The 27,931-nt window shown below is 36.8% G+C and overlaps 1 protein-coding gene across 4 annotated transcripts in view; it reads left to right on the top strand.

Annotated features, from left to right (window-relative positions):
• The window catches only part of SNAP91 (synaptosome associated protein 91), a 144,371-nt gene that overhangs the window by 76,707 nt on the left and 39,733 nt on the right, over positions 1-27,931 (top strand). For 3 of the 4 annotated variants that reach the window (XM_042986747.1, XM_042986746.1, XM_042986749.1), the window contains exons 11-14: positions 2,622-2,649; positions 6,493-6,602; positions 8,701-8,819; positions 23,888-24,055. In XM_042986747.1, coding sequence (XP_042842681.1) covers positions 2,622-2,649; positions 6,493-6,602; positions 8,701-8,819; positions 23,888-24,055 — 425 coding nt within the window. The remainder of the gene's footprint in view (positions 1-2,621; positions 2,650-6,492; positions 6,603-8,700; positions 8,820-23,887; positions 24,056-27,931) is intronic. The other variant, XM_042986748.1, reaches the window with a different exon arrangement.

Here is a 27,931-nt window from a genome sequence, read left to right as displayed (position 1 = left end):
GTATTACTCTTAGATTTTGGAAATAAAGGTTTTTTTTTTTTTTATTTGATTAGTAAACAAAAGATTTTCCCATGGCATATGGCAGGAATGCCAAAAGACAGTATTATAGAGAAAATTAAAGTTGTTTGTCTTTCAATAGCAGTATAAAATTATTCTAATCTCTGAGTCAAGGAAATGCATACAATGCCACATTTTTAAATGTCTACCATAAAAATATATATGCTCTTTATATTTAATGGCTTTTATCCACTGATACTTATTTTTGAAGTCTTATATAGTACTGTGTGATATATTTGTATATTTTATGTTTCTGTGATTCCATAGAACAAAAGAGAAATTGATTTTATTTTATATGTGGGTTTACTAAGTGTTGAGGGTACAGGAAACCTGAGAAGTCTGTTGTAATTAAAATTGTTTAGAAGACGTAGATAGGTTTTTCACATCTGTTTTTTTTTTTTTTGTCTCTGTCTACCATCTATAACCAAAATTATGTAGAGATTATTATTGTGAATAAAACATAACAAAATGTCCTCATTTGATGGCTGACTATTAACATCTTGGAAGTAAACCCTGGCATTTTCTATGTTCGTCATAAAAACCCATGGATTTGTCTGTAGCATTTCACAGAATTTAGGAAAGGACTATATGGGTCATTCATTCTCTTCTAAAGTTATAATCGTGCTTTATTCTTCCCAACACAGTTCACTATGTACTAGATTTCTCTCATTAAAATTATTAAAATGAATATTGGCTTTTAGCAAATGTCATTATATAAAAGATTGTAGCATTTTCTTTTATAAAGGACAAATGACCAATGGTAGGGTATTAAGTCAATCAAGAAACCGGTGAAAGGAAGCAGTTTGTATGTTGTGTAAGAGAGGAACACACGTGCTGGGCCTACGTGTGTTTTTGTCAAGACAGGCTGGAATGTGAAACGAGCACAGGCTGGGGCATCAGACAGACTTGGACTGGAGTCTTAAATCCACCATTAAAGAATGGTGAGGCTTGGGCAAGTTATTTGCTTCGCTGAGCCTTGAAGCCCTGGGATTTTAATCAGTAATTAATGATGCTTTTTAAAGCTATGGCCCAATGGGAGCACACCTCTGTTTCTGACCTCTTGTATGAAATCATGGCAAAGGCTAAGTATGGTCCATACAAAGAGACGTCACATTTCCTGACAGTTTAGTTTCACACAAAATAATTTTAAGACTCTTAGTTAATTTTTTTAAAAGAGTACATGAATGTATTCTTATTTTAAAATTCAAATGATAGAGAAATATCAGTGCCTGCAAAGTGCCAGGTGTTGTGTAAAGTGCTGGGGATATAAAGCAATGAGATGGATTCCCTTCCTTCAGAGAATTTAGCATCTAGTGGAAAAGACAGATAACTAAACAGACAAATAAGGTACAGTGTGGTAAGTGGGGTGATGGCTGGACAGAGACAGGAGCTTTTATTTATTTGCTTAATCCATGGGCTAATTAGAAGTGTCATTTAGTAATGGTGCTCATGGAGGAGCTTGGCAACCTGATTCTTTTGCCATTTATGGTATTTGTACTTAGGTTTGAGCATGATAATCTTTAAATAGCAGGTATTTGCAAATAAAGTTGAATATCAAAGTTATTAATGTGACATATAATAATACATTTCTTTTGCTGCATTCAATAAAACAAAAATTCATGATACTGTACAAAATTTCAGTTATTAAATCTCTGCTAATTTTGTGTTGCTAGTGCTACTTGTGATATTTCCTCTGTAGATGAGTAGAAAGCCACCCTGCCATCCTGAACGACTCTGACACTAGGCTTCCTATTGAAATATGTTTTTTCTTCACTTTGTTTTATTATTAATTTATTTTCCACCGACTTGGGTTGGTAAACAGTAAACTGTTAGAGGCAGCTGTTTCTGAAGCACTTTGATAGAGATCGTGTATAATAGTGCTAGCAGTAATCTCACTAAAAAATTTTTTTACTGCTTTCTAATTTTCTCACTCCTTTAGAAACAAGCATTGAGGTTACTGTTCTTTTTCAAGCTCCCACCACTTTGAACACGATAATGGGAATACTTTCCATAGATCGTTTTCACTAGAGCTGTGAACAAAACAAACTTCAGGAGTATACCATGTGGAAGTTGAGACACATTTCAGACACAGGGCTCATAGGGATTTTTTTAAAGTCTAGTGTTACTTTTATGCATCACAATTGTGATTAAATGAATCACAGTGTACCTCAATGAGTTTTCTAACTTTTTAAAATAGTACACCAGAGGGTTTTTTTTTTTTTTAATTCTGTAAAGCACTATATTCCCCAAGTCTTGGCAACATTTTTAAAATTCCGGTTTTATTTTTGATGGACACAGGCAATAATGATCAACTCAAGTTGCTAGAGATACACACAAAAAAACTTAAGTTTAAGAATCTCTAGTACTAGAAATTGAGTGGGTGGAAAATATTGAAAGAGGATGTCATAATTGAATGAAAGAAAAATTATTTTTTAAAAAATAGTTTGTCCATTACTAAAACATCTGCATATAAACGAGTTAGTACTTGACCAGACGTTACCGAACTTAATTGCTTCTACAAATTTATTCACGTATATTCAGGGTTTTTTTTGGTTGCCTTTTAGATCTGGTGCTCCCTCTCCATTAAGTAAGGTAAGTTTGCTCCTTCTTTTGTTTTGACCATTTTAGCAATTTTTGAGTGTACAGTTCACTGGTATTAACATTCACTTTGTTGTGCAACTGTCGCTGTCATCCCGTTTCCAGAACTTTTTTCATCCAAACTGAAGCTACACTTTCAACACTAATTCTACATCCTTTTCCTCAGCCCCAGGCAACCCCCGTTCTACTTTCTGTCTCTGTGAATTTGACTACTCTAGGTACCTCAAATAAGTGGACTTATCCAGTGTCTGACTTTTTTTTGACTGACTTATTTTCCTTAGCATAATATCTTGGGGAATTTATTTATGCTGTAGCATATGTCAGAATTTCCTTCCATTTTAAGTCTGAGTAACATTCCGCTCTATGTGTATACCACATTTTCTTCATCCATCCGTCAGCGGTCACTTGGGTTGCCTCCATTTTTTGGCTGTTGTATGTACACGTTCCTTTCATCAAAAACCAAAAAATAAAATCACCATGATCCGGAAATTCCAGTTTTGAATATATACATACTGAAAGAAGTGAAAGGAGAAAGTCAAACAGGTACCTGTCCTCATGGGTCCTCTATTAGGACTAGGTTTTGTTTTTTTTTTTAAGTAGGATAAATTTTCATACTTCTGTATTTCAACTGAAAATAAATGTAACATTTTACTAGTTACAAAGCACATGCATGCTCTGCATCACAGCCCTGTGAGATAAATAAAGCACATGATTTTATACGTGTTTGGTTTAAAAAGTCAATTGTAGTTGGGTGTCTTTCTGCAAGCATGCTTTTTAGGCAATCTACTATAATAATTTTAATAATTCTTTCACCTCCCTCTTTTTTGGTATATTGGAGGACACGATTGGGATTATCAATGACAATAGTATTTTTTTCCCCTAGTTCACAGCTGCCATTGAACTTTTCGGGAAAAAAATGTAATAAATGTACTCTTTCATCTATGACAGATTTCCATTATGTGATTGCTGTTATTACAGACATGAAGGATATCATTATGACTGCAGTGGTAGTTCCCATACACCCTGTACTGTGTCAGTACCGGGCTGGCTGCCTAAGATTCCCTCAGGCAGCTCAAACAAAAGGATCCCTGGTGATTGTGTTATAAAACCAGGTTTAAAATCATTATGTCTATGTGAAAAGTCACAATGTATGACTGCAGAGTAGAGTGTGGTAAAAATTATGGCATCATTTGGGATGATGTCTCCACATTTTGGCCAAATTAAATTTAATTGGTATTTTCTTTTTGTAATAACAGGATTATTCTGGTTCTGTTTCCCTAGCTCTCTCATTTCTTCAGAGCTTATAGTTACAAGGCAGTTTTTAATGGGTCTTTGAAGACCTTCATTTCTGCATTTATGTTGGTAGAGTCATTGTCATCATTAAGTTCTCAGTGGTATTTTCATAAACATCACTTTCCAAACTTATTTGCATGTATTGGTTTAAAAAACACTAATTTCTTTTAGAGGAGTTGTCAGTATCCACAATGGATGACCTACAAATTAAATTTTGTTATTCCTTTATATTCCCTTGATAATATTTCATGTTCCATTTGAAAACTTTTAATTTTTGGTGCAGAGAAAGGCTTGAGTTAACCTTTTCTGAGCAACAATATCCATACTCGTGTGTTTGTGTTTCTTGACTGCTGAATGCTTAGCACTTGTGTAGCTATTGAATTGTGACTTCTTGATTCATGGACAGATAGTATCAGACAAATACTGTTTAAGTCTAAAACCCCTAAACATTATCTCCTCAGTCCTTTTTCTAAAAATTTATTCTTATTAAAGCTTTCTTTTTAAAATTTTTTTAAATGTTTATTTTTGAGAGACAGAGCAAGCAAGCTAGAGAGGAGCAGAGAGAGGGGGGACAGATGATCTGAAGTGGGTTCTGTGCTGACAGCAGCAAGCCCGACATGGGGTTCAAACCCACAAACAATGAGACCATGACCTGAGTTGCAGTCAGACACTCAACTGACTGAGCACCCTGCCCCCACTGCCCCTAAAGCTTTCTTTAAATTTGGTCTATTTGAAATTAGATATCCATTTACAGCAGTATCTGATAGCCCTTGGTTGGTCTTAGTCTTCATGTGTTTTACTTGCTATTATATAACATTTCCACTTATAGAAGTAAGTATTGGTGGGCTGGTTTGAGATGTTCTATTAATATTTCCCTTGTAGATACATGGAGAATTAAATATAGCAAATAAAGAGAAATGGAATTAACAAAATTCTCAACAAAATTTTTTATTTTTAATATTAACTGACTATTAACTCTTTAAAAATCAGTCCAGGGAGGGGCACCTGGGTGGCTCAGTCAGTTGAGTGTCCAACCTTGGCTCGGATCATGATTTCACAGTTTGTGGGTTCGAGCCCGGCATCAGGCTCTGTGCTGACAGCTCAGAGCCTGGAGCCTGCTTCAGATTCTGTGTCTCCATCTCTCTGTGCCCCTCCCCTGCTCGCTCGCTCTCTCTCTCTCTCTCTCTCTGTCAACAATAAATAAACATTAAAAAACATTTTTAAAAAAATCAGTCCAGGGCACCTGGGTGGCTCAGTCGGTTGAGTGTCTGACTTCAGTTCAGGTCATGATCTCACCATTCATGAGTTCGAGCCCTGCATCAGGCTCTGTGCTGACAGCTCAGAGCCTGGAGCCTGCCTTAGATTCTGTCTCTCCCTCTCTCTTTGCCCCTACCCTGCTTGTTTTCTCTCTCTCTTCCTCCCTCCCTCTCAAAAATAAGTAAAAAATATTTAATAAAAAAATAAGTCCAGTGCAGGGCACCTGGGTGGTTCGGTAGGTTGAGCATCTGACTCTGGATTTTGGCTCAGGTCCCAATCTAACAGTTGTGAGATGGAGCCCTCTTTCAGGCTCCACAGTGAGCATGGAGCCTACTTGGGATTCTTTCTCTCCTCTCTCTGCCCCTCCCCCACTTGCAAATGCACACTCTCCCTCTCTCTCAAAAATAAACATTTTTAGGGGCGCCTGGGTGGCTCAATCAGTTAAGCATCCGACTTCGGCTCAGGTCACGATCTCATGGTTCGTGGGTTCTAGCCCCACATCAGGCTCTGTGCTGACAGCTCAGAGCCTGGAGCCTGTTTCAGATTCTGTGTCTCCCTCTCTCTCTGCCCCTCCCCCACTCATGCTCTGTCTTCCTCTGTCTCAAAAATAAATAAACATTAAAAAAAATTTTTTTAAATAAATAAACAATTTTAAAAATAATAAATAAACCAGTCCAGGACAGTAAGTGTTAGGTTGTATTTTACTTTTTTAGTTTTATCTTTGTCACATTAGGGACTGGATATAGTCAAGACACCCTTAAGCTGTCAGTGGCTTGAATCTTGTTTATGAATTGTTCTTTGCCATCTGTGAATTATTTTGAAAGTTAGATTTCTAGAATTTAAAGGCATCTGAGAAGACTTTATATGAAGTCTGATTAAGATGTGAAGGAAAAAGAATGGGCTTGGTTTTATAGCAATTATTACAATTGATAATTTTTTTTCACTTTTAGCAGCTAGTGAGATCTTTCCTGCTAATTTTATGTTTAGGAAATATCATTTAGCCTTGATTTTAAATACATGACTAGAAGTCATTGCAATATTAAGCCAAATATTTTCAACATAATTTTATATAAACTACATTTAACTTTTAAAATTTGAAACCTGTTTTGTCCAATATTGATTGCTTATTATAATTCTCAGTTTCAAATTTTCTTGAGTTTTTCCCTCCCACAGGGCATTACCCAAAAATTGCCGTGAATGTCATAGGTCTGCAGAGTTGAAGTCCTGTTGCTCTGTGTCCTTTAGATTCTCATTTGACTAGAGTCTGTTGTGCATCTTCACTTTCAGTCTTCTCCAGCCACAACCGTTACGTCTCCCAATTCTACACCAGCTAAAACGATCGATACATCCCCACCTGTTGATTTATTTGCAACTGCATCTGCGGCTGTCCCCGTCAGGTTAGTTAATGAGCATGTAGTGAACTGTTTATTAATATTTTCATTAGGTTTTTGTTTTATTTTTGTGTGCTGAACCGCCATGTTTTTGCAAAATGAAATCTAGTCCTAGTAACATGATAGTTTGGGCTATTTTTAGGTTCACAAAATAAGTCCTTTGACATTTTAGTCACTTCCCTAGGCCTAGACTCTGAAAGCATCAGAGAGACCTAAGCTGTGGAAATCATCTTCTTGCTCATACATTTAGGAAAAGAGGTAGAATAATGGTACACACACTTAAATGATACGGAAAATGCTTTCTGAAATTAGCCTCATCTTGTGTGAAATTTAAAGGGTGTCTTAAGGTGCTTTAAAACAAAACAAAACAAAACCTTGCAAGTGTGGGCCAGTTAGCTGGTACTTATGAGGAACTCAGACACTGGTGGTAGGAAGAGACCATCAGGATCTTCCTAATCAGCTTTTATAGCACCTAAATGTCCTAACAGTAGTGAGAAAAGTGGGGATGACTGTGCACTGTGTACAAATCTCAGGGCTGCTTACAATGAAGCCCCAACTCAAAGAGGCCTCCTCAAATCATAATTTTAGGTCACTTTTGTTTGGTTGTTGCCTTGAGAGGATTGATAGTATCTGTGACTTATTATGGATGCCCTATATTTGGAGACCTGAATTTTGAACTAAGCAATAAACCCACATAAGGTACCCATGTTAACTATGTGTGTTACCCCCTGCTTGCTTAGTTCTGCTTTTTATAATCACAGACTTGGTAAAACCAAGTCCTTTTTGCATCTGTACTAAGATAAATTGCTTCTTATAAAAGCTTTGGTTCAGGTCTTAATGATAAATATGTTTCCCTATCCTGGCTCTTAGACCAGTTATATTTATGAAGTGAATATCAAAATTAGGCACGTTTCATGTGCTTTGAGAAAAAAAAATATGTCGAGGAATCCTGTCTTCGAAAGAGTATCACTTGAAAATCTAGTATGTGAAAAAGATAAAGAGGGAACTGCTATTTATGAGGAAGGGTGGGGAATCTGGCACCCTGGTGGATTGGTACCTGGTCTGGTAACCTCTAGAGCAGTGGGTTTCAAACCCGAATGAAACACCTGGGACCATGTTAAAATGAAGATTCTGATATAGCAGGTAAGAGGTGAGACTAAGACTTTATGCTTCTAACAGTGTCTCAGGATGTTACTGGCTTAAAGACCACACTTTGAATAGCAAAGCTCTAGGCTCCTCCTTGGAACTTCTACAGATGGAGGAGCTTTGTAAAGCACAGTGCCAACCGAATGAGAATAAAAAATACAGAAGTAAATTTTAGATGAGGCTTCTTATAGGCAAACTTGATATGTTGTAGTTTAACTTAGAAAAAGGTATTATTTTTATTTTATTTTATTTCATTTCATTTATTTTATTGTTAGTAATTATTCATTTTAATATTCTTTGCTTTCTAAATTCTTAAGACAAAATTTTTTTCCATATAAAACAATTTAGAAAATAGAGAAAAGGAAAAATGATTCATGATTCTTACTCTAATACCTTTAATATTTGGAGTACACTTCCTTTTATCACACTCATAACCAGCACTTCACATGCTACCCCGTGGACATTAACATATTTAATAAAATTCCCCCTTAATTTGAGGCATTTAGGTTTTCTCCTTTAATTTCTGCTTTATGATTTGTTGAGTGACCCATTGACTGAGGTTTGGTTTACCTGTGTTATTGCATATAAAACAAGAGTTGGCAAACTATGTCCTGTGGGTGAAATCTAGCCCGCTGTTTTTATAAATGAAGTTTTATTGGAACAAAGGCACATTCATTTGTTTATGTATTGTCTGTGTCTTATTTCATGCTACACTGTCAGAATGGCATAGGGATAGACCATCTAGCTCACAAACCTAAAAAACTTCAGCTTCTGGTCCTTTTCAAACTAGTTTACCAAGCCTTGGTATTGAAGAACATGTGCTGTACTTTCCAAAATACTCTTCTGTTACTGGATTTAAAATATCCACAATCTTTCATGGTTTCTGCATCAGTATTTAAAAGCATCTTCACATTATAAAATTTTAAAATCTGATGTTCAAGTTGCGTTCTCCTTTCAGCACTTCTAAACCATCTAGTGATCTTCTGGACCTCCAGCCAGACTTTTCTTCCGGAGGGGCAGCAGCAGCCACGGCACCAGCACCAGCACCACCTTCTGGAGGAGCCACTGCGTGGGGAGGTGAGTGAAACCAGACAGCCGTGTCGTCTTTCTGTTTAGTTGTTTTTACTCAGGCTGTTACTGTTATACTTACCTTTAGTTACCCAAAATGTTGCTAGGAACTTAGAAAATGCCAAGAATGGCATCTATCGATTTAAGTATATATTGAGGGAGACAGAAAAAGTACCTATAGTACAGTTAAAATGTTCAGGTAGTCCTATGGTTTTTACTTTAAGAGTTGGAAAAAGGCAGTATTTTTCTTTGCTATTCTAAACCTCTGATTATTTTGGGGGGCACCTGCTGGCTCAGTCAGTTAAGCATCTGACTCTTGGTTTCGGCTCAGGTCATGATCTCATGGTTTGTGGGTTTGAGTCCCATGTTGGGCTCTGCACTGACACTGTAGAACCTGCTTAGGATTCTCTCTCTCACTTTCTATCTTCACCTTCCCTGCTCACACTCTCACAAATAAGTAAATAAACTTTAAAAATAAAATAAAATTCTAATTATTTTTAATAATTGTTTTCTAGAAATTCAGGCATTAGAGAATTGGGTATTCCCATGAACAGCACTTGTAATTTAATTTGTTCAGGTGTAACCTCCTTCCTGGATTACTTTTATACCCACATTGGTTTTAATTCATAGTGGATTTGACTTCAGCCAGTTGAAATCTGGGATAGATAGATTCTTGTTTGTGCCAGAAAAGATCCATGCTAAACTAACGGAGAAGAAATTCACCTAAGTGCTTGATTCCCATTTTATTCATGAATTGTAGAAAAATTAAACTTTTGTAAGTATTTGATTAAAAAGCAAATTAAATAATGAAAAATAAGTTAATTACTGCATAATTCTTAGTGCTGCACAGAGTTGGTTTTGAATACCTTGCACTATTGCACCAAACTATCAAAATAATTTTTTTAAGTTTAAAAGTGATTCGTACAACTATAGGAACAACACAGAGGGAATAACATAAGTAATGTAGTGTAACAGGAGGTGCCCCATCATAGCTCCCCACACACAGAAAAAGTAATTTGGCAACCATCCATGAACAAAATGCCTTTGTGGGAGCTTCGGGATCCAGGTAGGAGGTTGCAAAACCCCACTGGAGCCTAATACCAAGGGAGGTTGTTTTAAGAAGGCAGGCCTACGCCCACATAGGGGGCTCACCACCCTTCCTCCTGGCTACAGACCTGGAAACACCACCATGCCTCTGTGGACACATTTACAGTCCTGTTTGGCATTGGTCCTGCCATCAGCAACATCAGCAAAGGGACCTAGGAGGAGCCATGCTTGCCCTTGCCTCGGGTAACACGTCTGCTGACCTTGGTCTCAGCTGTCGATTCTGAAATGGCCTGTGACCCAGCTCCAGACTCTCTCAGTCATGGTCTGGGTGCAGTCCTGCCTGCACAGGAATCCAGCAAGAGACACACCTGTCTGTGCCCCCAGAGGCAGGCCCAGTGACCTTAGTCCAACCTCAGATCCTGAAGCAGTCCTGTGACTCAGCTCCAGATCTGCCCCGCATAAGGGAGCATTCCTGCCCATGCAGGGACCCTATGGGAGACAAGCCCATCTGTGTCCCTAGAGGCGGACCTGCCAACCTTGGTCCCAACCTTGGTCCCTTGCCCCCATGAGCAGCCCTATCATGTCCCAGCCCCACCCAGCTATGGTCCAGGAGTAGACCTGCCTGCCCAGGGACCCCGTTGGAGCCACACCTATCCATGCACTTGCCATCTTTGGACTCAACTGCAGACCCTAAAGTGGACCCTTGTCCCAGTTCCAGCACTACTGACCAAGGTCCTGAAGGTCCACTCAGGGATGAGGTAGAATCGGAACCCATCCAAGCCCCTGGCAAGAGGCCCACCAACCATGGACATCATAGTATACCCAGCAGGTAGCCACATGACCCAGCTCCAACTCCACTCACCTGTGATTCTGTTCTGATACTCTAGGCAATGTCATTAGCCCAGAGCAGGTGAAAGTCTTTACCTGCCAAAATGAGTCCTTGGAAGAGCTGTTTACTTCTTTAAATTCACAAACACCGACACAAGACTACATGGATCATAAAGAATCAGAGAAACAAACATGATACCACTAAAGGAAACTAGTAACATTCTTAATAACTGACCCTGAAGAAATGGAGATTTATGAATTGCCTGACAAAGAATTAAAAGTAATCATCTTAAAGAAGCTCAGTGAGATGCAAGAGAACACAAATAGACAACAAAACAAATCAAGAAGACAATACATGAATAAAATGAGAAGTTTAATAAAGAGATAGAGGCCATAAGAAAACCAAAGAAAAATCCTGGAGCTATAGAATATAATGACAGAACTGAAAAACTCAATAGAGAGCTTCAACAGCAGACTTAATCAGACAAAATAAAGAATCAGCAAACTCAAAGATAATTATAAGATAGCAGTTAGAAGAACAAGAAGGAAAAAGAGTGAAGAAGGCATATGGGACCTATAGATGCTATCAAATGAATGAATACATGCATTGAGGGAGTCCCAGAATTAAAAGACAGAAAAAGAGGGGCAGAAAGGTTATTTAAGGAAATAATGACTAAAAACTTCCCAAATTATATGGACATGGGTATGGATATTCATATTCATGAAGTTCAAAAGTCCCCAAGCAAGATCAACCCAAAGAAGACACAATATAATTAAATTGGCAAACATCAAAGATGAAAAGAAAAACCTAAGAACAGCAAGAGAAAAGCTACTTGTCACATAGAAAAGAACCCTGATAAGGCTATCAGCACATTTTTTCAGCAGAAACCTTGCATGTCAGGAGTAAGTAGGATGATATACTCAGAGTGCTGAAAGAAGGGGGAGTAAAAAACTTCAGCCAAGAGTACTATACCCAGCAAAGTAAAAAGGTCAACCCATCAAGATGATATAACAGTTGTAAATATATATACACCAAACATTGTAATACCTAAATATATAAAACAAATATTAACAGAACCAAGGGGAGAAATAGCCATATTGTAACAGTAGAGGACTTTATTATGCCACTTTCAACAATGGATAAATAATCTAGGCAGGAAATCAATAAAGAAATAGTAGGTTTGATAACACCTTACTCCAAATGGGCTCAACAAATAAATACAGAACATTCCATCCAACACAGAAGAATATACATTCTTCTCAAGCACATATGGAACACTCTCCAGGATAGATCATAAGTTATGACACTTACCAAATATTAACAAATTAAAGAAGATAGAAGTCATATTGCTAACCTCAGTGATAGAAACTAGAAATTAGTAACAGAAGGAAAATTGGAACATTCACAAATATGTGGAGATAAACAATATACTCCTGGACAACCATTGGGTCAAAGAAGAAATCAGAAAGAAATCAGAAAATATCTTGAAACAGATGAAAATGGAAACATACCAACACATATAGGATTCTACAAAAGCAATTCTCAGAGAAATGTTTATAGTGTTAAATGCCTACATTAAGAAAAAGAAACATCTCAAATAAACTATATAGCTTTATGCCTCAAGGAACTAGAAAAAAGAACAAACTAATCCCAAAGTTAGCAGAAGAAAGGAAATAATAAAGATTAGAGCAGAAATAAATGAATAGAAATTAGGAAGACCATAGAAAAGGTCAGTGAAACTAAGAATTGATTTTTTTGAATAAACAAAATGACAAACTTTTAACTAGACTCACCAAGAAAAAAGCAAGGATTCAAAAATGAAATAATAAATGAAAAAGGAAACATTATGGCTGATATTGTAAAACTACAAAGGGCCATGAGAGACTATGAACAATTATATGCCATCATATTGGATAACCTAGAAGAAATGAATAAATACCTAGAAACATATAATTGACTGAGACAGAACCATGAAGAAATAGAAAATCTGAAAAAATTCACAATGAGCGAGGAAATTGAAGCATGAGTCAAAAATTCCCAACAAAGAAAAACACATGATAGCTTCACAAGTGAATTCTACCATTTCAACAAGAATGAATGTCATTACTTCTCTCACTCCTCAAAAAAATTGATATGGAGGCAACACTTTCAAACTCATTTTTTGAAGCCAGCATTATCCTCAGACCAAAGCCAGATGAGGACCCTCCAAGAAAAGGAAATTACAGGCCAATAATCTTGATGAACAAAAACACAAAAATGCTCGACAAAATATTAGCAAACCAAATTCAGTAGCACATTAGAAGGATCATGTACCATGATCAAGTGGAATTTATCCCTGGAATGCAAGGATGGTTCACTATATGCAAATCACTAAACATGGTACATGGAAATCATATGATTTCAGTAGATGCAGAAGAAGCATCTAACAAAATTCAACATCCTTTCATGATAAAAACTCTTAACAAATTGTATGTAGAAGGAATGTACCTCAACATTACAAAGGCCTTATATGATGTGCCCACAGCTAACATCATAGTGGTAAAGCTGAAACTTTTTCCCTTAAGATTAGGGACAAGGCAAAGATGACCACTCTCCACTTCTATTCAGTGTAGTGCTGGAAGTCTTGGCCAGAGCAGTTAGGCAAGAAAAAGAAATAAAAGGCATCCAAAAAGGAAAGGAAGAAGCAAAATCGTCTCTGCAGATGACATAATCTTGTATGTAGAAAACCCTACAGACTCCACCAAAAAACCGTTAGAACTAATAAATGAATTCAGTAAAGTTGCAGGATACACAGGCAACATACAAAAATCAGTTACATTTCTATACACTAACAACAAACTATCTGAAAAAGAAATAAAGAGGACAATCCCATTTACAGTGGCATCAAAGGAATGGAATACTTAGGAATAAATTTTCATCAAGGACATGAAAGATCTTATACACTGAAGTGCTGTGAACATTGATAAAAGAAATTGAAGAAAACACAAATAAATGGAAAGATAGTCTGTATTCAGGGATTGGAAGAATTAATATTGTTAAAATGTCCACATTACCTTTTTTTAACCCCTTCTAAGATTTTATTTAAATTCAAGTTAATATATAGTGTAGTATTGGTTATAGGGGTAGAATTTAGTGATTCGTCACTTACATACAACACCTAGTGCTCAACACAAGTGCCCTCTCTAATGCCCATCACTCATTTAGCCCATCCTTGCACCCACTGCCCCTCCAGCAACCCTCAGTTTGTTCTCTGTAGTTAAGAGTCTCTTATGGTTTGCCTCCCTCTCTCTTTTTATCTTATTTTATTTTTCCTTTTTTTCCACCTATGTTCCTCTGTTTTGTTTCTTAAATTCCACATATGAGTAAAATCATATGGTATTTGTCTTTCTCTGACTTATTTCACTTTGCATAGTACACTCTAGCTCCATCCACATTGTTGAAAATAGAAAGATTTCCTTTTTTGATGGCTGAGTAATATTCCATTTTACACACACACACACACACACACACACACACACACACACACACACCACATCTTTATCCACTCATCAGTCAATGGACATTTGGGCTCTTTCCATAATTTGGTTATCGTTGATAATGCTGCTATAAACATTGGGGTGTATGTGCCCCTTTGAATCAGTATTTTTGTATCCTTTAGGTAAATTCACACACATATAGTCAATTACCAGGAATACACAACAGGCAATTGCTGGGTCATAGGGTAGTGCTATTTTTAACTTTTTGAGGAACCTCCATAATGTTTTCTAGAGTGGCTGCATTCCTACCAACAGTGTAAGAGGGTTCCCCTTTCTCCACATCCTCACCAATATCCTGGCTAATTCTGACAGGTGTGAGGCGGTATCTCATTGTGGTTTTGATTTGAATTTCCCTGATAATGACTTATGTTGAGCATTTTTTCATGTGTGTTAGGCATTTGTATGTCTTCTTTGTAGAAATGTCTGTTCATGTCTTCTGAACTAGGTTATTTATTTTTGGGTGTTGAGTTTGATAAGTTCTTTATAGATTTTGGACACTAGCCCTTTATCAGATATGTTATTTGTAAATATCTTCTCCTATTCTGTAGGTTGCCTTTTAGTTTTGTTGATTGTTTCCTTCACTATGTAGAAGGTTTTTATCTTGATGATGTCCCAATAGCTCATTTTTGCTTTCGTCTTTTTTCCATTGCGTATTCTTTCCTGCTTTGTCAAAGATTAGTTGACCATACAGCTGTGAGTGCATTTCTGGGTTCTCTATTCTGTTCCATTGCTCTGTGTGTCTGTTTTTGTGCCAGTTCCATACTGTCTTGGTGATTACACCTTTGTAATACAGCTTGAAGTCCAGAATTGTGATGCCTCTCACTTTGCTTTTATTTTTCAACATTACTTTGGCTATTTGGGGTCTTTTCTGGTTCCATACAAACTTTAGAATTGTTTGTTCTAGATCTTTGAAAAATGCTCATGTTATTTTGGTAGGGATTGCATTGAATGTGTAGATTTCTTTGAGGGGCGCCTGGGTGGCTCGGTCGGTTAAGCGTCCGACTTCGGCTCGGGTCATGATCTCGCGGTCCGTGAGTTCGAGCCCCGCGTCGGGCTCTGTGCTGACAGCTCAGAGCCTGGAGCCTGTTTCGGATTCTATGTCTCCCTCTCTCTGACCCTCCCCCGTTCATGCTCTGTCTCTCTCTGTCTCAAAAATAAATAAACGTTAAAAAAAATTAAAAAAAAAAAGAATCTTTGAGTAGTATAGACATTTTAACAATATTTGCTCTTCCAATCCATGAGCACAGAATGTTTTTCCATTTCTTTGTGCCTTCCTCAAGATCTTTCACGAGTGTTCTATAGTTTTCAGAGTACAGATCTTTTACCTCTTTGGTTAGATTTATTCCTAAGTATCTTATGGTTTTTGATGCAAAAATATCCATATTACTTACAGTGATCTATAGATTTAGTACAATCCCTAGAAAAACTGCAATGGCATTTTCCCATAAATATAAAATAATCCTGTTATTTGTACAGACCACAAAAGACCCCAAGCAGCCACAGCAGTGTTGAGAAAGAACAAAACTGAATGCATCCAACTTCCTGATTTCAAACTATAGTGCAAAGCTATAGTAATCAAAATAGTGTGTTACTGTTATAAAAACAAACCCCTTCACCAACAGAACAGAGATCCCAGAAGTAAATTCACACACATACAGTCAATTACCAGGAATACACAACAGGGAAAGGATAGTCTCTAATAACTGGTGTTGGGAAAACTGAATATCCACATGCAAAGGAATAAAATTGGAACTTTATTTTATACCATACAGAAAAATTAACTCAAATGCATTAACAACTTAAATATAAGACCTGAAACCATAAAAAACCCCACAGGAAAACAGAAAAATCTTTCCAACATTGGTCTTAGCAATTTTTTTTTTTTTGTATATGACACCAAAACGTAGGCAACAAAAGCAAACATAAGTAGGACTGTGTCAAACTAGAACACTTCTGCACAGCAAAAGAAACAATCAGTAAAATGAAAATGCAACTTCCAGAATGGGAGAAAATATTTGCAAACCATGTATCTAATAAGGAGTTAATATCCAAAATATGTAAGGACTCAATTCAATCGCAAAAAAACAAATAACTTGATTTAAAAATGGGGAAAGGTCCTGAATAGACATTTTTCCAAAGAAAACATATAGATGACCAATAGATATATGGAAAGGTGTTCATTATCACTAATCATCAGGAAAATGCAAATCAAAAGCACAATATTGTATCAGCTCACACCTGTTGGAATGGCTATACCAAAAAGAGGTAACAAGTACTGATGAGGATATGGAAAAAAGGGGACCCTATACACTTTGGGAGTGCAAATTGGTATAGCTGTTATGGAAAACAGTAGAGAGCTTCGTCAAAAAATTTAAAAAATAGGACTACCTCATGATTTACTAATTTCACTTCTGGATGGATACACACACACACACACACACACACACACACACACACACGCACACACACATATCAGAGAGGTCATCTGCACTCCCATATTCATTGCAGCAATATACAGAATAGCCAAAATATAGAAATAACCTAAATGTCTGTCAGTGGACAAATAGAGAAGGAAAATGTGTTTTATATATGAATAAATGTAACTATATATATATATTCATTCATTCATATATATATTCATTCATATATATATTCATTCATATATATATTCATTCATATATATATTCATTCATATATATATATATATATTCATTCATTCATTCAGTGGAATATTATTCCGCCCTAAAAGAGAAGGAAATCTTCCAATTTGCAAACACATGGATAAACATGGAAGACATTATGCTAAGTGAATAAGCCAGACACGGAGAGACAAATATGTATGATCTCACTCATTATGTGAAATCTAAAACAGTCAAATTCTCAGAAGGAGAAACTAGAATGATGGTTGGCAGGGGGTGGAGAGTAAGGCACAAAATGGGGAGACATTAATCAGAGGGTACAAATGGTCCATCGTAAGATGAGTAAGTTCTGGAGATCTAATGTGTAGCTGGTGACGATAGTTAATAATACTGTTATATACTTGAAATTTGATAAGAGAGTAAATCTTAAATATTCTGACCACAAAAATAAAGGTAGTAACTAGCAGTTATGTGGGGTCATGGATGTGTTATGTCGATTGTAGTAATCATTTCACGAAATATATCAACTCATCACATTGTACATCTTAACTATATACCTCAATAAAGCTAGAGTGGGAGGGTGGAAGAAATAGCACAAGTGAGACATTAACTAGCTGATGAGGAAACCAGTAAAATGATAAATACAGTTCAGAGGACATTTCAAGGAACTTGGTATTTATTGGGATTTGAAAAGAAATGTTAGGGGCGCCTGGGTGGCTCAGTCGTTTAAGCGTCCGACTTCGGCTCAGGTCACGATCTTGCGGTATGTGAGTTCGAGCCCCGCGTCGGGCTCTGTGCTGACTGCTCAGAGCCTAGAGCCTGTTTCAGATTCGGTGTCTCCCTCTCTCTCTGACCCTCCCCCGTTCATGCTCTGTCTCTCTTTGTCTCAAAAATAAACGTTAAAAAAATATTAAAAAAGAAAAAAATGTTAGAATAAGTTGACTAGGTTAGATACAAAATTAGTTAATGCCCAGTAGGTCAATAAAAGATCATATCTTGAGGTTATCTTCTTCTCCAAGACAGAATATAAAAATCACTTATCAACAAGATCTGTAACTTTTAATATATCATTTTAGAGTCAGAATCCTTAATTAACATTTAAATTCAAAGCCAAATGAAGTTACCTTCCCCAAGATAATTAAATAATCCTTGGGTGAGCTTGCTAAACAATGTGTCAGTATGACATCAGAGTAATGCTATAATCTCTGGATTGTATTTCCAAGTTGTTTTGGCAACAGAATAAACAACAGATAACCAGTCCTGCAATAAAATTGCTAATTATAAATATGAGCATTTTAAATATTGGTGTTTTCCCACTGAAAACATTTAAACCTCCTGTGTTGAAATGTTCAACTCTTTTTTTTTTTTTAATGTTTATTTCTTAGAAGGAGGGAGGGAGAGAGAGAGAGAGAGAGAGAGAGAGAGAATGAGAATGAATGGGGAAGGGGCAGAAAGAGAGGGAGACAGAATCTGAAGTAGGCTCCAGGCTGTCATCACAGAACCTGATGCAGGGCTCAAACCCATGAACTGTGAGATCATGACCTGAGCCAAAGTCGGACATTTAACCGACTGAGCCACCCAGGTGCCCTTGAAATGTTCAACTCTTAAGCCTACAGCTATCAATTTTTTTAAATAAAATTGCTCTTTCAACTTCACTTAACTTTGTTAAATTTCAGTTGGTAAAAGGAAAATATTCTTGCTGAGATTTTATAAGGGCATTCTTCTGGTTCTCATGTTTTCATTCTGAGCTTCAAGTTTCAGAAATTTTTGATTATTTCAATTTACTAATTTTCATTACCACAGTATCTTATACAATTAATTGTGTTTTCTGGTTCATTTAAGAATGCTCCAAATCCATATCCTTAAATCAGACTTTTTATGTCATAAATTCTTGTAAATGGCTTTTAGAGAATTTTTATAATTTAAAACTTAGTGTTAATTATAATTTGTGGGGTTATACGAAAATTTTTCAGTTTTATATGAATATAATAACTCTTTAATTCTGTCAACTATTTAAATCAGTATGTATTCACACTGTTAATTTTCAGAACTTCTCAAACATTTATTTAGTGACTGAGTTAGAACTTTAATGAATAACCAGTGAAACCTTAAACCATCTCCTTTTACCTTATTCTTTGGCATGAAATTGAAGAGAAATTCTCCTTTTCTCTCTCTCTTTCTCTTTCTTTCTTTCTTTCTTTCTTTCTTTCTTTCTTTCTTTCTTTCTTTTTCCTTTTTTTTTCTTAAATTTTGCACCAAAAGAATGCCAAGTAAAAAGTAAAAGCTGGATGAGATCTTTTAAACTTGCACTGAAACAGTTTATTCATTTCCATCTTCAAGCACTTTTTGCTAAGACACACAATACTGTAAAGAATAGGTTATAATAATCAATTTTATGAGACTACATTTCAGCCTTTACTTGTTAGAAATAAGTGACCATTGAGGACCAAAGCATTAAGATAGCAATGGATAAAGAAGAAAGCAGAATTGTGTGATTTTAGTCAGGAGGCTGTTCAGGAGGGACATGCAGTTTGTGCCTTGCTCAAAGGCAGAATGAGAGGGGCTAAAATCCAGCCCACTGTCTGCTATTCAAGCTGTGACCCTTTTCATCCTTGAAAAAGGGGTGCTTTTCTTTTCCTTATCTGCTGGCGCAGACGGAACACTTTTTATATAGTACAAGCACCCTCCAGGCTAATAGAACCTTGGCTCAGGACCCGATGGTCACTTTTTGATAATTAGACATCATTAGTCTTCTGTCTCAAGAAAATGTCTATGACTACAGTATTTCATAGCAGTAGAAAAATCAGCTAGAGAGAAAAATACTAATAAATTCTCTAATTCCCAAGCAAAATAGTAAAAATAATAAGTCTTAAGACACTGAAGTAAACTTGCATAATATGAAATGGAGTAATATTAGTCATGTTCAGTTTGCATTTATCCTATAGATATGCCAGGGTAGTAGAACATGATGCGAAATTGTAACAAATATATTTTGGCTCATTTGACTAAGCAAAAATAAATAAATAAAATCACTTTCTCAGTCTTGTTCGATGAAATCAGGTCACTTCTATTATTAAAGCACATTTTAATTTTGTATAACCAGACAGTAAAATACAAACTCTAAAACTCTTTTAGACCTATTTGGATATTTTTATCTGCCCATAATGCTAGTAAGAGGATTCACTTTCCAGCATCCATGGCCACTTCAGATGTTTAAGAATTTCTCTTGGAGGTTATACATACTGATAAATATTGGCATTTTAAGGGATATCTTGTAATGAGGGTATTTTTTTCTGTTGGTGTAAGAGACAACCAAATTTTAGCAAATTCATATTTTAGTAAACCTAAGTTAAATAATGCATACAAGATTTGCCTCTGTTGACCGATAGTGAGCATTTTTGACTGAAAGAAGATAGAGCTTTTTGTAATCCCTGCCTCTGTCCCCGTAATAAGGAGAGTGTTTTTCTCTTCATAATAAATTCATCTCTCAGCACAAACAAGTGAGTATGTATGTTGTATTTCTGTGTGTCTTAGAAGTGGGAAACAGATCATTACTTATTATAAATGTTTGAAGTGAAATTTCTAACTTTTTGAGAAATACAGAATTACTGCTAGGGTTTTATTAGAATTAAGAAACCTAATAGAAATTAATTACTAACGTGCATTTGAAGGCTCATCATTATTATGCAGTAATATGACTTTAATAGTTTTCATGGGGAATATTAGCCATAGTATAAGCAATTTTGGTGACCTATATTACCATTTACTTGCTAATTAAATCTGAGGGGCATATCTATGGGCTGTTTAGGAAACACAGAAAGATTTATAGAAGCTTTGAAATTCATATTTCTGTAATGAAAATTATAATTTGACTTAAATATTAGCTATTGCTATTGTTATCATTAACAAGCATTTGATACACTCCAGGCATGGGTGAGCACTTTAAATATATTAATGCATTTAATCTTTTACAGTAACCTGAGAAGTTTAGCTGCATATCACTGCAAAATACAGATTTCCTTGTTAATTCGGTTATAGTTCTGTTTCCTCAATTACAGTGAATATTTTCTAGTAATTTCCTTAGTTCAAAAAAATATGTCTGATTATGTAGTACTTGCAGTGAATTGAACTCTGCTGCTGTGGGTTTTGGGGCAAGGGTTTGTATAGTTTAATCCTTTATAAAAAGTGGTAGCTTTGAGAATAATAACTATTCCCATCATCCTAAAGTAGGGCTTTCTTTTATAGTAGGGAAAATTTTGCATAAAGCAATAAATAAGTAACATAAATTATATTTCCTCCAGAAAATTCAGATTTTAGAGACTAAAACCTGTGGCAAAAGTTTTCAGCATCAGTAATGCCCCAGTATGTTTAATCATCATAAATTTTCCTAGGAAATTTTACTCTCTATCTTTAATCATATTGCAAGCAGTCTTATAGCCCTCCATCTGAAAAAAACAGTAGTCACAAGCAAGGAACTAGTGTTTTAATCTTTTATAATTTTTTTAAGGTTGTTTTTGTTTTTGGGGGTTTTTTTTGAGAGAGAGAGAGAGAGAGAATGAGAGCGCATGCACACAAACAGGGGAGGGGGCAGAGAGAGAGGAAGGAGAGAATCCCAAGCAGGCTCTGTACCCACCAGCAAGGAGCACAACACAGGGACTCGAACCCACAAACTGTGAGATTGTGACTTGAGCTGAAATCAAGAGTCGGACGTTTAACCGACTGAGCTGCTCAGGTCCTCCTTAATCTTTCATACTTTGAAAAAATATTTCTATTTCTCTCCTTCTAGTACACATAGATAGTCTTCTCCTTTATCACTTACCAAATGTACAAAATAAATTGCCCATTCCCTGTCATAGACAATCGCAGGTCTGGAAACTTAACATCACATGGCTCTTAGCCCTTCTAAGTCAGATTGCATCTTGAAATAGCCACTGATAAAACAAGGCTAGAGAGAGTCCCACCAATGCCAGGAGAATAGAGAACCAAGTCTTTCTGGCTTCTGATGACCCACTTTGGTTTCCAATTAAAATTTTAGGGTGTATGACTATTGAGTAACAGTTGTATTGGGCCTGATTCTACTGGTTTAAGGAATTATTGGAAGGACCTTCTTTTTCTCAGGATTTGGGACCTGATCACCTAACAGCCCCAAATCAGTATAGCTCCTCTTTGCTTGGTGTTCATTATGCATACATTCTAAAATTAAAAAACTGTTTCTAATGTGATGTACCCTGTATGTTATCATTTTCTAATGTAATGAAATGTATAAGATTTGGTTAGGTAGAGCCTTGATTACCTTAGTGTATCTGTAGAGTGCTTTATCTAATATTTATTGGGTTTGAAATTGCATAGTTAAATGAATATGATCATTTTTTTTTGAAAAAAAAAATTTAATGTTTATTTTTTGAGAGAAAGAGACAGAGCAGAAGTGGGGGAGGGGCAGCGAGGGAAGGAGACACAGAATCTGAAACAGGCTCCAGGCTCTGAGCTGTCAGCACAGAGCCTGACACGGGGCTTGAACCCATGGGCCATGAGATCATGACCTGACCTGAAGTCGGACACTTAACCGACTAAGCCACCCAGGCGCCCCAAATGAATGTGATAATTTTTAATGTCAAATTTATGTTTCTCAGTTTTTTTAAATGTCTTCTAGAACTTTTAGTTTATTGAGTTCTCATAATGTTTTTAAGCCTCTTAAAAAAAATAGCTCACTAATGACTTCTGATAAAATGTCTTCATGATTAAAATAAATTTCCAGTAACATTCATGAACTCAAATATGAGCCCTGAGGCTTATCACATGACTGGGAGTATGCGCATACCATTGGACACTAAATGTTTAACCTAAAGTCATAGTATAGTTCAGAATTACCTCTCCCGGGCTTTTTATTTGGATCCCAACTGTAATCTCACTATTGAACACTAAGAAAGTATGTACCTCTGAAGGGAGTGCAGACCTCAGAAGGGCTGAAAAGTGTTAATGCTACACAATCTGTCACATTCATCTTAAAAATAATTCTCAGGGTGCCTTTGTGGCTCGGTTGGTTAGTGTCTGACTCTTGATTTCCACTAAGTTCATGATCTCATGATCTTGAGAGATCGAGCCCTGTGTCAGGCTCTACACTGATGTCTGTGGAGCCTTCTTGGGATTCTCTCTCTCCCTGCCCCTCTCCCACTCACATGTATAAACACACTCTCTCTCTCAAAAAAAAATCTGTTTTAAATAATAATTCTTATATGTTGTCACATAATGTCTATAAATGGAAAGATTATATATTGAATTGAAAAACCTCTGAGAGTGTGAAACTTATGAAGAAAAAAATCATGTAGTTTGAGGTTTTTTTTTCCCTAACTCCTAAGCTTGCATTCAGTTCTTTGACTACGTGTGGTATGTTCTTCAGTCAGACTATAGCTATCATAAAGTCTCTCTTTATTCTGTGGTATTCTGGACTGAAGTGACACATCAGATACAGAGGATTAATAAAGTTTGATCAACTACAGTTTCTTCAGAATTGATATTTATCCTATAGTAAATCAGTCAAAGCAGATGAAATGATAAATCTGACAATAAATTGAGTTTGTCAAAGTTGTTTAGTGCTGACTTCAGGTAAGTGTCTTGACCTTGCTCTCTGTGTTCCCACCTATAAAATCGAAAGCATGGTCTAGAGGATCCCTACGGTCCCTTCCTGCTCAAACATTCCATGATAATAACAGATAATACATTAGTTTTTAATTACAAATGGTTCAGAAAGGTGCATAAAGCTAAAACATCTTCAGTTAGTACCTCGCCCTGCTCGGACGTTGGTGTGCTTGCGTGTTTCAGCTCTCTCTTATTTCTTCATACGCTGACACATAATGGACATCGATAGACCTTTTGGGAGAGGGTGAGTAAAGCTTTATTTTAAACTTCTGTTTTAAAAGAGACTTCTGTCTCTTCATCACTGTCCTTAATTTGATGATTTGGAGCCTGGTACATCTTTTGTCCTTTCCTCTTCCCTCCTGTTTGTTCTTTGTCTGTGGTACAACACAGATTCTCTGGCTGCAATTTCCTCTGTTCCCTCTGAAGCACAAATTTCAGACCCATTTGCACCAGAGCCTGCCCCTCCTACCACAACCGCTGAAATTGCAACTGCTTCAGCCTCTGCCTCAACTACTACAACTGTCACCGCTGTCACTGCTGATGTGGACCTCTTTGGAGGTTAGTCAGTCACATCACTGTTTTGTCCTTTTCCTTCCAGGTTTGGGAGTTGCCTTAGAGTTGAGGTGCTTAAAAATGTTCACGTGATAGGACAACATGTCAGAGTGTTTACTTTTTAAATGTTTCTTCATATATATTTATCAACACTAACTTTATCAATTTCATCTTCACTTAATTTTAGTAGCTTTAGAGCAAAGATTGCAATGCTTTAGGCCAGTGTGATGTTTCCAGTTTTTAAACGTCGGGATTTAAATTGCTGTTAGAACCCTTGTCCCATGTATGTCCCTGCCCTGCAGCATCTATGTGAGAGTGGTGCCAGGCCACTCTATCACATTTAGGTTTGGCTTCTTCACCACCTTCAAACCAGCTGAACGAATCATATTTGCAGAATATGGAAGGGGAAGTTCTGGCTTAAGTTATTTTTTAAGATTTGGAAAAAAAGTCATCCAAGAGTATTTCAGATTTGGAGGTCTCTGAAGAAAGTTTGGGGATACGCCCATTTTGTAACTGTGAGCTTGTTCTGTACAAGCAAAGAGTTGGATCATCTTTGGCCTTAGAACTTTGAGAGATCATTTGATACAACGCTCACATGCTGATTGAAAACAGGTTTAGGTTAGACTTTGAAATGATCATCTGAAAATACACTTTATGTTCAGATGTAAATTCTGACAGAGTTGACTCACAGCTGTGAGCTTGCATCAGGTATCCTAGACTCTGGCGGTATAATATGCCTGGACCTTATGAACCGACCGAAGCCAGTGTGTTTACATATTCCCATCTGAGCGGTGCTAATGTCCACACCTGGAGAAGTGCTCATATCAAATACATGCATCGAATAGTGTTATATTCATCATAGTTTTGTGTTTCTTTGTTACCGTATAACTTTCCCGGGGCATTTTGAGAATATGGTAAAGAAATTGGAGGAAGCAAGTGATGGGGACAGCAGGACAGATTTGGCAGGCTCTCGTGGAGTTAATACATTCCCCTGGGAACATACACTTACTGGTCCGTCCCGCTGTGCCACCCACCATGCCCCAGTCTCTGAGGCTTGCCAACACTGTCTCGGACAGGAGCGCTCCGGTGGACACAGCACCGTTGCCATTGTTTCACACAAGGAAGTTGCCGCTGCTTGCAGCGCGGCCATTCCTGTTGCAGGAGAAACCTTTTTTTAAAGTGGGGGAAGGGGGTTTGCAGGCTCTTGCATATTTTATTGAAAGTAGTCAACCACTAGTGAAAGTTAGTTTTTCAGTTATTCCTCTATAACTTTGAGACCAAAAATTAAATTTTCAGCTTAAATTTGTAAAATGAACTTCTTCACACACCCCCTTCCCCCCTCCCCATTATTAGTATTGGGTATGGGTGGTTTCTCATACGCTTATCTTTTCAGAAACACTTCAAGGAACATATGAGCAGGGCAGATAACTATTTTGTGCTTAAATATTTCTGCACCTTTAGCTGTTTAGATTTTTATTTTTCAATCCAATTGTAAGAAACTTAAGTGCCTTTAAGAAAACAGTCAACTCCATCTTGCTTCCTCCGTGGCTCTCTAGAATAGTAAAGCCTGATATAGTTCCTCGAAATAGTCTTTGTGCCATTATGCTGTTTGTGTTGATCATTTATGGCTGATTTTTCTACATTCATCAATCAGAAAAGCCTGTATATTTGTAAATATTTTCATGGTTCTTTCTATCCTGAAATACCAATTTAAAAGACTAATACTGCAGAAAGTCATGTAACTTAATCCCAAAGAATGGGGCTCTCCTTGTGATTTTCCCAATATCCTTTCTAGTCATCTGGCTGTAGGTAAAGTGAGTACATCTGTAAATCTCATCATAATTATTTTTACTGATCTGGATAGCTCCATAAACTATCTCCTGACCTCTTAGCTGTAAAATCTCTACCTTTATGGCCAGGAGTCTACAGGTGTCACGGTTGCACAGTTTTCAGTGATATTCCCTAATTTCTTTCGTGTTCTTTATTGATTTATAACGAATCATCTAGAGATGGGCCATGTTGTGTGGCCATTTTTTTTCTTACTTTGTGTCACTAAAATGGGCAAGTGGTAGAACTCTTAAATACAATAAGGGCACCAGATATTTTGTTACGTGATTTTAAAACATGCACTTTTGAGGTTTTATCTAGCTCATATAGCAGTATTAAGTAGATGTCTTTTTTTTTTAATTTTTTAATGTTTATTTATTTTGGAGAGAGACAGAGACAGAATGTGAGTGGGTTAGGGCCAGGGAGAGAGAGAGACATAGAATCTGAAGCAGGCTCCAGGCTCCGAGCTTGTCAGCACAGAGTCTGACATGGGGCTCGAACTCACGAACTGGGAGATCACGACCTGAGACAAAGTCGGGCACTCAACCAACTGAGCCACCCAGGCGCCCCAGTATTAAGTAGATGTCTTTAGAAATAAGTTAAAGAGATTTATTTCTGGGAAGTAGTTAATTGTTTAATTTCATGAATATTAAATATTAAAACATTGATATTTCTATGCACTCATAATAAATTTGAAAAACGGAAAATGTCTGATATTTTAAAATATTCACATTGATACCCCACATAACATTTTAGTTATTTCAATGTAAGTCATTAAAAACATTTTCAGAAAATTATATTTACTAAACACTTTATTTTTTTTTAATTTTTTAACATTTATTCATCTTTGAGAGACAGAAACAGAGTGTGAGTGGGGCAGGGGCAGAGAGAGAGGGAGACACAGAATCTGAAACAGGCTCCAGGCTCTGAGCTGTCAACACGGAGCCTCACGCAGGACTCGAACTCACTGTGAGATCATGACCTGAACTGAAGTCAGACGCTTAACTGACTGAGCCACCAAGCGCCCCACACTTTATTTTTTAAAGTGAACTTTTAAGGGGGAAAAAATGCTTTCTGTGATCATACAAGATAGTATTGTACTTTTAAAAATTAGTAAAATTTACAGATGTTGATAAAAATAAAAGACAGACTTTTCTAAAATATTCTATTTTTCACTTATGGATACTTTGCCAACAGCAGCATATTGTTTGTGACAACACAGGGTTTTTTTTTCCTGAGCACTCAAATGCTAATTGATACTAATTCCTCTACACATTCACCAGGGTACACTTTCAGTCACCTGTGTCAGTTTGGGAGCAAGCTTTCAGGAACATGTAGTCTGTGAGCATGAAACCAAGTGGCTGGAAAACCAGAGAACTTCCCTCACAAGCCTTCTCTCATTTGTGCAAGTTGGTTAACAAACTAAGTACTAAGTACTTAAATATAAGCACTTGAATCTAGATTTTGTGTAAGAGTCATAACCTGGGACCTTTGGGGAAGACTGGAATGGTGACTTTCAGGTTGTTGACAGTGATTAAAACCCCTGTCCAAGTAAGTGATTTAAAGATGGCTCATGGGACTGGAGAAGATGGGGAGAATTCAAGCTGGGAAAATGATAGCTATACGAAATTTTTAGAAAGGTAGTCACATGATAAAAAGTTTGAGAGAAAATTCTTCCTAGATTGCTAGAGGGAAAAAAAAAGACTGGTCCGTAGCAGTGGCTGGGAGACTGTTTTGCTGGGGAAGGCCTGGACTGGGTCCATAATTATAGAACAGCAGGAACATGCATTTCCAGGAAATAGCACGGGTTGAAAATAGCCAGTATGTAAAAATGAACTGCAAATGGGTAACAAGGGAAAGAGAACTTGATTAGAAAGAGCTTGAGTTTTCAAAACTGGAAGGTTAATACTGCCTTTGATAATGAAAGAAAACTAGGTAGTAAAACAAGTTTAATTTGTTTGCAACAACAACAAAAAATTCTATTACCTCTCACAGCTTGAGGGCCAACTGAGCTCTGCTGGACAGTTCTCATTCATGGTCTCCTTCCTGGCTACA

This window comes from Panthera tigris, chromosome B2 (assembly GCF_018350195.1).
Source record: "Panthera tigris isolate Pti1 chromosome B2, P.tigris_Pti1_mat1.1, whole genome shotgun sequence".
NCBI classification, from domain to species: domain Eukaryota; kingdom Metazoa; phylum Chordata; class Mammalia; order Carnivora; family Felidae; genus Panthera; species Panthera tigris.
Note: the sequence above shows the minus strand (reverse complement) of the source record. Positions and strands in the feature narration are given on the sequence as shown.